The 12,135-nt window shown below is 39.7% G+C and overlaps 1 protein-coding gene across 1 annotated transcript in view; it reads left to right on the top strand.

Annotated features, from left to right (window-relative positions):
- The first annotated feature begins 503 nt into the window (after positions 1-503).
- The window catches only part of atrnl1b (attractin-like 1b), a 65,335-nt gene continuing 53,703 nt past the window's right edge, over positions 504-12,135 (top strand). The window contains exons 1-13 of the mRNA XM_030754822.1: positions 504-1,651; positions 3,632-3,715; positions 5,087-5,200; positions 5,538-5,666; positions 5,915-6,123; positions 6,883-7,057; positions 8,615-8,702; positions 9,011-9,272; positions 9,795-9,978; positions 10,105-10,259; positions 10,507-10,591; positions 11,018-11,232; positions 11,405-11,523. Of these exons, the coding sequence (XP_030610682.1) occupies positions 1,401-1,651; positions 3,632-3,715; positions 5,087-5,200; positions 5,538-5,666; positions 5,915-6,123; positions 6,883-7,057; positions 8,615-8,702; positions 9,011-9,272; positions 9,795-9,978; positions 10,105-10,259; positions 10,507-10,591; positions 11,018-11,232; positions 11,405-11,523 (2,070 nt within the window). The 5' untranslated portion in view covers positions 504-1,400. The remainder of the gene's footprint in view (positions 1,652-3,631; positions 3,716-5,086; positions 5,201-5,537; positions 5,667-5,914; positions 6,124-6,882; positions 7,058-8,614; positions 8,703-9,010; positions 9,273-9,794; positions 9,979-10,104; positions 10,260-10,506; positions 10,592-11,017; positions 11,233-11,404; positions 11,524-12,135) is intronic.

The following is a 12,135-nucleotide window of genomic DNA, read 5'->3' as shown; positions in this document are numbered from 1 at the left end:
CACTTCACACTCTGCACTTTAATCCGCATCCACACTTTATGGACATTTGGCCCTGTATTATCTTATTTTTGTTGCTATTTATATTTATTTATATTTGCGGCTATTTTCTTGTTTCTGTTCTTCTTTCTTGTTCTTATTTATATGCTTGTAGAATTTATATCTTGTTCTCATTTATATGCTGCTGTGAAAAAAGGGAGAGCTCTCAAACAAAATTTCGTTGCATGGAAATGTGCAATGACAAAGAATTTCTTCTTCTTCATCTTATTGATTAATGGAGGAATAAAGGGAAAACCAAACCAAACTAAAACCAAATAACAGATGTTCCGTAAGTTATTGGTTTCTGCTTTTGAGATGCTTTAAGAATAAGAATATGTCAGTGTGCCTGACCTTATAAAACGTAATAGATTTTAATTGCCGCATAGGTTAGCCCCGAACATTTCTGCCGCTCTACCTTTAAATGAACGCCATTCCAGTGCGCATGCGCATGCTGTGTTTGGTTTTTCTTTAACCTGAGGAACTGTCTAGTGTCGCTGCGCTAGTAGATCCATCGCAGCCGTAGTTCTTGGCATGTTTTTAGAGCAACGACGCGATTTTCCCCACACTGGAACACAACGACACAACACCAGACACTGTCGCCAAGAAAACCTACGTTTGAGGATGCCGCAGCCGTTTTGGGAATAGACTTACAGGAACAACAACGGTTCAAAGTGTTTGCCCAGTGCTCTCCGGTCGGCAAGAATAGCTCTGCTGTTTCCACATCGCACCACATCCATGTTCACTGCGGCAGCTTTCTCTCTGGGTCCTGAGCTTAACACGCTACAACCCCTTTGTTCGTCTGTGGAAAATATCCGGGCAAAGTGTTGCGACCTGTGGAAGGACTGTCGTATGTTCCAGTGTACATCCCTTTTTTAGTCCGTGGGATTGTTTACGCATTAAAATGGCTGCTCAAATGGCATTTGGGAGAGAATGGTATTGAATCAATGCAGTAACATTAGATTACCTAGCAGGGGCCAGGCAACCAATGAGCTACATATGCTAACAAATGATGTTTTAACTAGTCACCGAATGAGCTAACTTGAATAGCTTTAATCGATGGTTGGCTTTTTAGGTAGGTTCTTCCAACAAGAGGTAGGGTGAAGGGAATTCCTCCCACTCCAAATCTATGCATGCGGTTAACCAAGCAGCTTTTGTAAACACTTTAGCTAACATTGCGATTTCTTAGCCATTTTCTCTAAAGCTTTGTAAGCAGGCTTAGCTAAGCCCTCCATTTAAGTATGCACATCACTCAACGAATATGCAGGACTTCTTTGTTGTAATTAAAACATCCTGAATATCCGAGGCTTTCTCCCGGAGTAGACCAAGGATCAAGGCCCCGGTCTTTGGGGGAGAAGGGAAAAAAAATGGATCCTGGGGGGAATTGTAAAGCTGAACTCTCTCTTTTTGGACCCAAACTGGCCATCCACAGCGATTTGAGAGGTATCAGCAGATACTTGGTGGTCTACGTTTTGTTTTACTTTGTACTGGTCACACACGCATCCCCGGCGAAAGCGTGTGAAAAGAGCTGCCTCTCTGGAAAATGTATCAACGGATCCTGCGTCTGCGACCGGGGATGGGTAGGAGACCAGTGCCAGCACTGCCAGGGGAGGTTCAAGTAAGTGTCCATAATTTAAATCATTTGATCGACTGTCAAATATATAAGTGATCTATTCCTGCTAAAGTAGGTTAGAATCCACTTTGACCTAGTAACTGCTGTTTATCCTTTAAACAGCAGTGATCGGTGGGAATAATTTCCGCTGGACAAACACTTGTGTGCATTCAGCTTTTTGGGAAATGTGGTGTTAATGAGAGAAAGCCTGCAAACACTTCAGTTTTATTAACTTTAAAGAGGCTAACTGGTGCCTGAGTTTTATGATCATTTTGAATGTTTCCGCTGCATTTATTATTTATCCTATCATCTTCAAAGTATTAAAAAAAAAAAAGGAAAAAAGGTGATCAGTAAATGACTGTTGCCTTTGCCAGGTTCAGTTCAGTCACCACATGAGAACATGAGGTAGAAAAGAGACTGTACTATGACTATTGACTTTGGGTCCAACTTTCTGGTATTGATTCCATATACAGACGTTAAACATATAAGTCCCACTGGCTTTTATTTTTTACAAAGGTAGAGGCCACAGTGGATGTGAGAAAACATCTGTCATCAACTAACTTTAACATAAATCCTTCAACTGATGTGGTGATATTTTTAACTGTTCTTCTGCTGATCTGCACAGGGAGATGTCAAGGCTACATAGTCATAGGTACACTAAGTTAAGGGTTGTGTGCATAGTACTGAAGGAAGAAGGCAGAGACAAAGTGACAAAACGACCAAAGATTCAAATGTTCACGCGGTATAATAATAACAATGTTCATCTTGACAGGTGCTTATAATGGCCTTTTGGCACACTTAAGGAGCACTCTGTGGAACAGGAGTACCTCGATCACAGTAATTACCCCTGCTTCGATGTGCTCTGGGTTTTGTTTGGGTTGTCATCAGGCATGTTTTCAGGGAATAAGCTCCCATCAGCAGCAAACAAACTGTAATGAATCTGTATCTCTTAGTCTCTCTGTTATCATTAGAATAAAAACATTAACTCATTACTGCCCGGGACCAGCAAGTGTGAATTTGTTTCTTGAAAGTAGATCACTGATTAGTTTCTAGTGCTAGTGCTGTGCTATAGTATTAAAAAAAACAAATACACAGTCTTGGTATGTTGAAGGATGGACTCTTGAAGAGGACAGTGTTTCCCTGGAAAAGGCTAATCCTGCACAACCCAAACACTTTGCTAGTTGCCTTGTGTTCAGGGTTCACCTTCAGGAGTTAGTTATAAGACTGTAAATACAGCTCAACCATGTCTTTATCATACCATGTGCTTCTATGATGCATTCTTATCTGAATCTTACACACGTCATTCTGTATTTATGAATTACAACCAATCTTTAGTCAGTTATGCTAGTAACACCGAAGTGAAAAGTAGACTAATTAATGCAATTGAAACAATTCCCAAGGACACAAAGGGAGAGGCTGATGTGTAATGTGATGCTTCCAAAATAAAAATTAAAAAATACAAGGAAGGATTTGAGTTATCAAATCTAAGCCATAGTATTTTGTCTGCTTTTTTCATCCAGGTAACAAAGTACAATCTTTTGCAGAACAGCAAACACATCACTGTTCCAGGTCTGGGTGGTGAATGTTTAACTGTAAATTCTTGTGATATGGGGCAGTGATGCATGCCCATTCAGAAGACATCTATCATTGTGACACACTGCTATTTTTTATTTTTTTTTGGGGGACCTTTTTCAAGAGACAAGTGATTGGATAATTTGGTTGACTGGGACTTGCCTTGAAGAGACAAGCCAGTTTTATTTGGGGTCTTAAATTGAGTCATTGAATTTGAATGCACTGTGTGGTGCTCTATTTGGACACACATGTCAACATTTATGGGAAATTTTGTACCAAGACATGAGATCTTTAAAGACGTACCAACAGACCTACCTGCATACATATTTGTTGTTACAGCTTCATATCTGTTCTTCATATCATTCAATTAATAATGACACCTGTTCTACCTGATTGATGATTGTGATCTTCCAGGTTGACAGAACCCTCGGGATACCTCACTGATGGTCCAGTCAACTACAAGTACAAAACCAAGTGCACCTGGCTCATAGAGGGCTAGTAAGTACTTATTTAAATTTATAAATCTTGTATGGAAGCTGAGCATGCAGAGTCTATTATGTAGTGCAAACTGATTAATGCGGTTAATTCAAGCTGATCAGCATCTCTATGGAGACAGGTATACTTTTGTTGTTTACATAATGCAGTGTAAAGTTGGCTCTGGCATTTTGAAGGTTCAATATGAATGATGCTATTAATGAGCGTCATAATTCAGAGAAAGGAAAAACCTTTATCCGTTGATGCTATTTATTGTCATGGTGACAGCGGTTGCTCTGAGGACAGACCCATTAGGAGACTTTGTTACCACCATGGCAGTAAACAGTTTAGATCCACTAAGACTGATTCGAAACAGAATAAATCATTCAAGAGTGCTATTAATTTAAAGAGAAGTTTGAATTTGAATGCTTCTTAGCATCTTGAAGTAATGTAAAGGACTGGTTCTCAGAGTGTATTCCCGAGACCACCCTGTGTCCACAAACCGTAGCCAGTGGGTCCTTAGAATAATTTGTTGTAAATCATAAAATTTCCCTGCATCTTTAAAAGTGCATATATATATATATATATATATATATATATATATATATATATATATATATATATATATATATATATATATATATATCTATATATATATATATATATATATATATATATATATATATATATATATATATATATATATATATATATATATATATATATAGGGAACATGTATGCCAGTTTTTTTGTTTTAAAGCATTTCCCAATTAACTTCCTCCTGTGGTATCCTTGGGCCAATAGAAACTGAATTGTGGCACGTCATATCAGTCTATTATGAAATCACTCACTTCCCTCAGGGTGTAACCACACGTTTTTGCTGCTGCAGCTGGGCTTATTAGACAGCTAACTATCTGTTGAGCTTGAAGAAATATTTGAGTCAGTCCACTTTGTCAAATGATGTTTGGCCAAAACCAACTAAAGTAGTGTTATGACTGAAGATGGGCTTATTGGAAAACTTTCCCCCTGTACAGGGTCCCTGGCCATGTTTAACAGCCATTGATCTAAACAGTTAAGGTTTACATGCTGCTCATTACTAGACTGTGACTCATGAGATCAAGTGGGACATCTACAAATCATAGACCAACTGCATGTTGAAGTGTCCTCGGATAAGACATTGAACCCTAAATTGCATTCATTGGTTACTGAGTAGGTAATAGATGAAGCAATATTTCCCAAGGAAAAGTAAAAACTCTGTATAAATATGCTTTAATGGGTCAGTGTGACTTGTAATTTGAATGGTCAGTAAGACTAAAGAACGCTACAAAAATGCCAATCCATTTACTTTCCATTGAAACCTGAACTGTCATTTTTATTGTTTTCTTCCTTCTTCAGTCCAAATGCGGTTCTTCGCTTAAGATTCAATCACTTTGCCACAGAATGTAGCTGGGACCACATGTATGTCTATGACGGAGATTCGATATATGCTCCTCTAGTTGCTGTTTTCAGGTGAGTGGCTTTTGTCTTAGTTCCCAATGCAGATGAATTGCTGTACTTATTCTTTTACGGTGGTATCCTATGTGTGTACTTGTAACAAATCAGTATTGGTTTGTTTTGTTTTTTTTTCTTCCAGAAAAAAAAAAAAATTGAAACAGTAGCTTGTCAAATGAATTTTTGAGTCATGGCCTTGAGACCTTCTTTTGCCTTTGTTTAGTCAGAAATGTCCACACACGTGCGACAAGAATTTCAAGTCAATTACAGAGAGCTGTGGATGTGTTATTGCAATTTAGAACTGGTGTGGATTTCAAGAAAGTGATACTGATGCATTTTCTGCATTTCTATACAGCGGTCTCATTGTGCCCGAGATACGAGGTAATGAGACGGTTCCTGAGGTTGAGACGACTTCAGGCTACGCACTACTACACTTTTTCAGTGACGCTGCCTATAACCTAACAGGATTTGAAATATTTTACTCGTAAGTACTTACTTTGTGAGCAAATTAACATCACAATTCAAATTATTAATTTTCTTTCTAATTATAGACTGCAGCAGACTGTTTCCTGTCTTTCGTGTCTTTATATAGCTGCTTTTCTAGTGACCTGCTAATGAGTTCTTATGTCTCAACTTTTATTCCACTCACCAATAACACCCCTCAGTCATCCTCAGTCTACATAGCTAAGTAGTGCATACTGTGGAGTGGTAAATCAAATCATCTCTGTCCAGGATCAACTCTTGTCCCAATAACTGCTCCGGCCACGGGAAATGCACACCTGGGAACTCAGCTGCCAGCAGAGTGTACTGTGAATGCGACAAGTACTGGAAAGGAGAGGCCTGTGACATCCCTTATTGCAGAAACAACTGCGGCAGCCCCGACCACGGCTACTGCGACCTCACAGGGGAGAAGCTTTGTGTCTGCAATGACAGCTGGCAAGGTGGGAGCAAGTTCCAGATCTTTTGTAGATGCTAAAATAAACACCAACAAAACAAAACACACTTTAGGTCATTTGGAATGGTTCTACTGTCTCTGATCCAACCCCGTGACTTCCCAGTTTCCCAAGCACCATATAGCAGGATATAGAAACTTCAGTTTATCAAAAAAAAAAAAAAAGGCTTGTAATGCACCATCTCTCAACTTATTTTTGCAGTCAGATGTAATAAAATTCACTCCTCTCAGGTGTGCTGCGGTCTGCAAGACTGCTATGGTTTTATGTTGTAAGACGTAATGTGTGTGCAGGCAAACATGAACAGATGTGTTGTGTCGTACTATAATGCTGATTAGCAACACGCTGATAAGCCCTGTGACAGTGTGCTATTATGTGCCTTGAGCTGGAGGAAACCAAATTCTTTTGCATGATGAAACTTGACAGACTCATTAACAGTGGTCTGCACAGTTTAATATATTTACACCTCCTCGCCTGTCATGTTTGTTGAGGGTGTGCCCCAGTTTATGGGTTTTGAGGTTTAAGAACAGCGTGTTTCCTTTTCAGAGTTTCAGTAATTATGAAAGCATTTGTCAGGTGCTGATGAAGAACTGCATCTTGGAAAGATTAAGAGGAAATGTCATAGCTATAAAAGAGACTTTAAAATTATTTATTTTGGAAATGTACATATGAAGATCTGTGATTGTTTTGATCTTTTTGTCCTTGGCAATAATTTCTTTGCTTCCGCTGCTCACCTGTATGTCCCTGCAGGCCCGGACTGCTCGCTAACTGTACCGTCAACAGAATCTTTCTGGGTCCTCCCCAGCGTCAAGCCCTTCGGCACATCACTTGCCAGAGCTTCACATAAGGCTGTGGTGCAAGAAAAGGTCATGTGGGTGGTGGGGGGATACACTTTCAACTACAGCTCATTCCAGATGATTCTTAAGTAAGTAAGAGATTTTTCCTCAAGCACTATTCTCGCTTAGAGTTTAATATATTATTGTGTTTCTGAGTGGAAAAAAAAACACCATTGTTTATTTATTTTTTCATTAATTTGTTCAGTCAAACATCAACAGACTCCAAATCATGCCCTGCTTATGGACTTGTCAACTTTTCTACCAGTTCCGTACAGATAGGGTTGAGATTACTATGAATGCTCCCATAATGCATGTCTAAGCAAAGATTTCCTTTTATTCCTCGACAAATTGACAGATGGGAGGTAAAGTATCCGTGACATACTTTGTGAAGGTGTAGGGCCTACATTCATTAAGCCAAAATTGAGAATTTAATATTTAAAGTACTTAGATGGTGCTGTGGAAGAGTTCGCTGAAAGCAGGGGTGTCAAGGGGCACTACTTTACGCCTCTGCCTCACTTAGATATGCATTGGATCACTGCTCCTCTAATTCAGTTATTTCCCTCCGCTCTAAGACATTAGGTAAGATCTTATACTTTCTTCACCAGTTTCTTAATGAGGACAGCTAATGTGTGTTTTGCCCCAGTTATGCAGAAGTCACTCGAAATTACCAAGTGGGTGACCAAAATCATGTTGGTGGCCGTGGTTTAGGTGGTTGTATGCTGGTTTAACATTTAATAGGTTTGCAGGTAGAATCAGAGTATTAATATTGTGTGTATATATATGTATTTTTTAACCCAGTCCACTTTTTAAAATGAATCCAGTGCACTTGTCTGCAGGTGTGATCAGTCATATCCTGTCTCAGATTGTGTGTGATCAGTGCTGTTTGTCTGTGTGTTTGCCATCCAGAACTACCAAGCTTAATTTCATGACACTTAGCATAGGAAAGAAAGGCGCACTCAAATTTCTTTGGCACTCCTTCTCTTCTTCTGCCTGATCCCTAGCATCCTCCTCTGTCACACCAACCCTCTGCATGTCCTCCTTCACTACATCCTCTTCTCTGTTGTCTTCCTCTTTTCCTCCTTTCCGGCATCCTTAAGATCCTAAATTTCTTTGGGAGTACTTTGGTTAAAACTGTGAAATATGGCATATGCTCAGGGTTCTCTTTCAGTTTAGATGATGGTTTTCATCTTTGTTGCTCAGACAAGCTCTCACCATCTGCTCAGTGTTTGTTCATCACCAGGTGTTATGATTCCTGTTGCTCCCAAAGTGCCTTGTTTAAATTACCAATGTGTGATGATGTGACCAGGTGTTCCTTTTTTTTTTTTTTTTTTTTTTTGCATGTGACTGGCAACCGACAATAATGTATGCATTCATCAGCTTGCTAGATTTTTAGCATAACAAAATCACTTTTAGTAGCTGCTGGACTGCAGTGGTACTTTTTTTTTTCTCCTTCTTTTGCATGAAAGAAACGGCTACCTTTTGTTCAGCTTGATTAAATCTGCAGACCTCGAGGTAAACATTTATATGAAGTCACAGGGGAACAAACTGAATGTGTCTAATTTGTTTTCGGCATGCAGATGGTAAACATTTTCGGTGCTTGTTGGAGATGTAGTTAAAGTGTAATATTGTCTTTCTTTGCTCTGCAGCTACAACCTCGAGAGTGGCATTTGGAACACAGTTCCCATCAATAGTGGCCCTGTGCCAAGATATGGCCACTCACTTGCTGCCTGCCAGGTAAACACACACAGAAATGCTTTAACCTATCTAGTAGCAGGAGGAATTTAGAAAACAACCGTAAGATTTGGGAGGAGTGAAAAAAGCGATCAGATGCTAACTGTTAATTTCTTTGAATAACCAAATGTTATATATTTAAAACAGAAACTCAAGGGACCCCCCCCCCCCCCCAATAATTCTTTTAAAAGAACGGCTTTAATATCGGAAGTCTTACTTCTTAAATGATGGAATTTCAGCCAAACACATTTTATGGCTATTCTATGACCGCATCCTTTAGCCTACTAAAGCAAATGTCTTCCTATGTTTAGGATGATATCTACATGTTTGGTGGAAAACTGGAAGCTGGCTGGGGAAACGTGACTGACGAGCTGTGGGTGTTCAGTGTACCCAATCGGACGTGGCAGCGGAGAAACCCTGTGGTTGGCCCACCGGCCCAAGCTCAGATATATGCTGTGGAAGGACACTCAGCCCACTGTGTTCTGCTGGACAGTGGCGAGACTATCATGCTTGTCATCTTTGGCTACTCCCCCATCTACAGTTATATCAGCAATGTTCAGGAGTACAACCTGAGTGAGTCACAGCTTTTAAGTGTAGACTCCTTCACATTTTGTTTCTCTTCTCTATCAGCTGTCTGTATCTTTCCCTTAACACTGAGTTAAATTTAAAAGTCCTGGCAAGCAGACCTAGTATGGCTGTGGTTCCAGACTGCAATAGATGGTACCCACTCATAATTTTTAGATTTGTTTGGAATCTATTTTTTTTATTATTTAAAACCTGCCAGCAAATACTTTGTGAATCCAAAAACAACATATTTCATGACTGAATTTTTGGATAGTGGAGTCAGTGTCCTATTTATTTTATTTTATTTTTTCAGTGAGAACAATAAAAAAAAAAAAAAAATAAAGCTAATCAACATCCAGAAATCATATAAAGTACAAACAACAGCAGTGTTAACCATCCTAGAAAGTCTGTTTTAAAGTACCGAGATATAGGAGCTCAGCTGTTTTTCCACTGGTAGGAATGCTTTTTAAAAAAAAATTAAATACAATTTTTCTTCCATATAAAAAATTTATGCGTATGATTTCTTGTTAGGGTCCAATACATGGTTGGTACCTGAGACTAAAGGTGCCATTCCTCAGGGAGGCTATGGCCACAGCAGCACGTATGACAGCGGGAGTGGCAGCATCTACGTTCACGGTGGCTATAAAGCACTCCCCGCCAACAAATACGGCCTCGTCGATGACCTCTACCGATATGACGTAAACACGCGGACGTGGTAAATGAATGCACTCTCGCTGCGCTCATGTTTCATTATGCATTCCAGGCTATATATGACACTGTGGGAGTTGCATGTCTCCTTGGCCCTGTTGTCCTTGACACGCTTGTCATGCACATCCTCCAGGTTCATTCTGAGAGAAAGCAGCTTTCCACGGTACTTGCATTCAGCTGTGCTCCTCAGTGGGACTCTGCTCGTTTTTGGAGGCAACACGCACAATGACACATCACTCAGCAATGGGGCCAAATGCTTCTCAGCCGACTTCCTCGCCTACGACATCGGTAGGAGTCCTATTGTTACTGAACAATGCTTAATCTTTTTTTTCGATTAGTCATTCTGTTTCAAGTTAATAAAGGTAATATGAGTAAAAGTCAAACTGAGTTGATTTTATGCTCCCATCTGCTTTCCTTTTTATAATTTGTGTCTTATTGTAATCAGGAATCAAAAGTACAATCAAATCCATCTGCTTTGCTAACATTTAATCACACAGCAAATCTAAAATAGTCATGCACATCTTGTTTTCCTCAGCCTGTGATGAGTGGAGGCTCCTGCCCAAGCCGGACCTGCACAGGGATGTCAACCGCTTTGGTCACTCTGCTGTGGTTAGCAATGGGTGAGTGTTTCCATTGGAAATTCCATCTAGATCAACCAGACGGATTGTGAAATTGGCTTTGAAAGCTCTCTCTGTGATATAATCCTGTTTTGTTTAATGGAAAAATGACCAAGCCCACTTGATGTATCTTTTACTAATAGTTTAATAGTCTCAGCACTAATTTAACTGTAGTTTGGATGACTCAGTCTTATGAAAACTTAATAATTGACCATAAATTTGAAATATTCTGTGGATAATAAAGAAATGTTCAATATCACAGCATTAACGATGTAATAAAATTACCTACTTAAACAAAAAACAAGGTTAGGTAATTACTTTTATTAATTAAAGTATGGCAGAAACACAAAGTAGTCCATTGCAAAGAAGGCAAGTTTATCTTAATTTTTTGGCTGTAGTTTACACTCTGTTTTCTTTCTTCTTACTCAGGTCCATGTACGTGTTTGGGGGTTTTTCCAGTGTGCTGCTGAATGACGTGCTTGTTTACCGACCTCCTAGCTGCCAGGCCTTCTTGGCAGAGGACGGGTGCGTGAAAGCTGGCCCAGGGGTCCGTTGCATCTGGAGCAGAGGCCGCTGTCTCCCCTGGGAAGTTAGAATGGCTAATGGCAGCCTGACTCCTGCCCCATTTTGCCCCCCTAAAGCTGGTGAGAACAACTTCAGGACCTTTTGCATTCTTGCTTTAGTTTGTTTGGTTTGGTCACAAACAAACCAAGCAAAATCCCAAAATAACTGCTTTCTTTCCAGAAATTCGATGTATTTTGCCCTTATTTACACACCGATTCTTGCACTCTTATCTTTCTCCCCATCTCTTTTTAGTCACAATGGATGAGTGGTGCTACAGGTTCTCAGATTGTGCCAGCTGTACAGCAAACACCAAGGGGTGCCAGTGGTGCGATGATAAGAAATGCATCTCTGCCTCTAGCAACTGTACCTCTGTAAGTTTTCCAACAGGGGGCAGCAGTGTGCTTCTGATCTCATGTTCCCTTAAGCTTCCAAACATGCACAGAAGGACGCATACACTTTTAAGTAAGGGTTTTGCGAGCCGAGCACATTAGTATGATCATTTTGTAATATTCAGTGCTACATATTAACATCACAGCATTTCACTTAAGGTTGAAAAAGCTTTTGCACATGGACTGTATATGAAAGATGGACATAACCACCATTATTTTGGCTGCTGACATCTTTTTCTTTTTTGAGCCAGAAATGAGCACGACAAGTTTGGTTAGCAAACTGGGTCCATAAACAGTACAGGTGCAGTGCACAGACAGACATTTGGTACTCGGTGCTGAGTAACAGATGAATTAAATACTTAAATTTCACATATTTTTAAATCGAAGGATAAACATTTGATTATTTGTTAAATGATTTTAATATTAATGTTGGAAATAGGCACCAACACAACAAACATGGTATCAGCTACTGCTGCGCGTGTCGGCACACCTTACTGGTATCCATATGGATGAGTATAAAACAAGTATATGAAGGACGGGAACTATTCATAGAGAACAAAGCTGTCTTTTGTACCATGCTGTAAACATGCTATT

The sequence above is a fragment of the Archocentrus centrarchus genome, chromosome 19 (assembly GCF_007364275.1).
Source record: "Archocentrus centrarchus isolate MPI-CPG fArcCen1 chromosome 19, fArcCen1, whole genome shotgun sequence".
NCBI lineage: Eukaryota > Metazoa > Chordata > Actinopteri > Cichliformes > Cichlidae > Archocentrus > Archocentrus centrarchus.
Note: the sequence above shows the minus strand (reverse complement) of the source record. Positions and strands in the feature narration are given on the sequence as shown.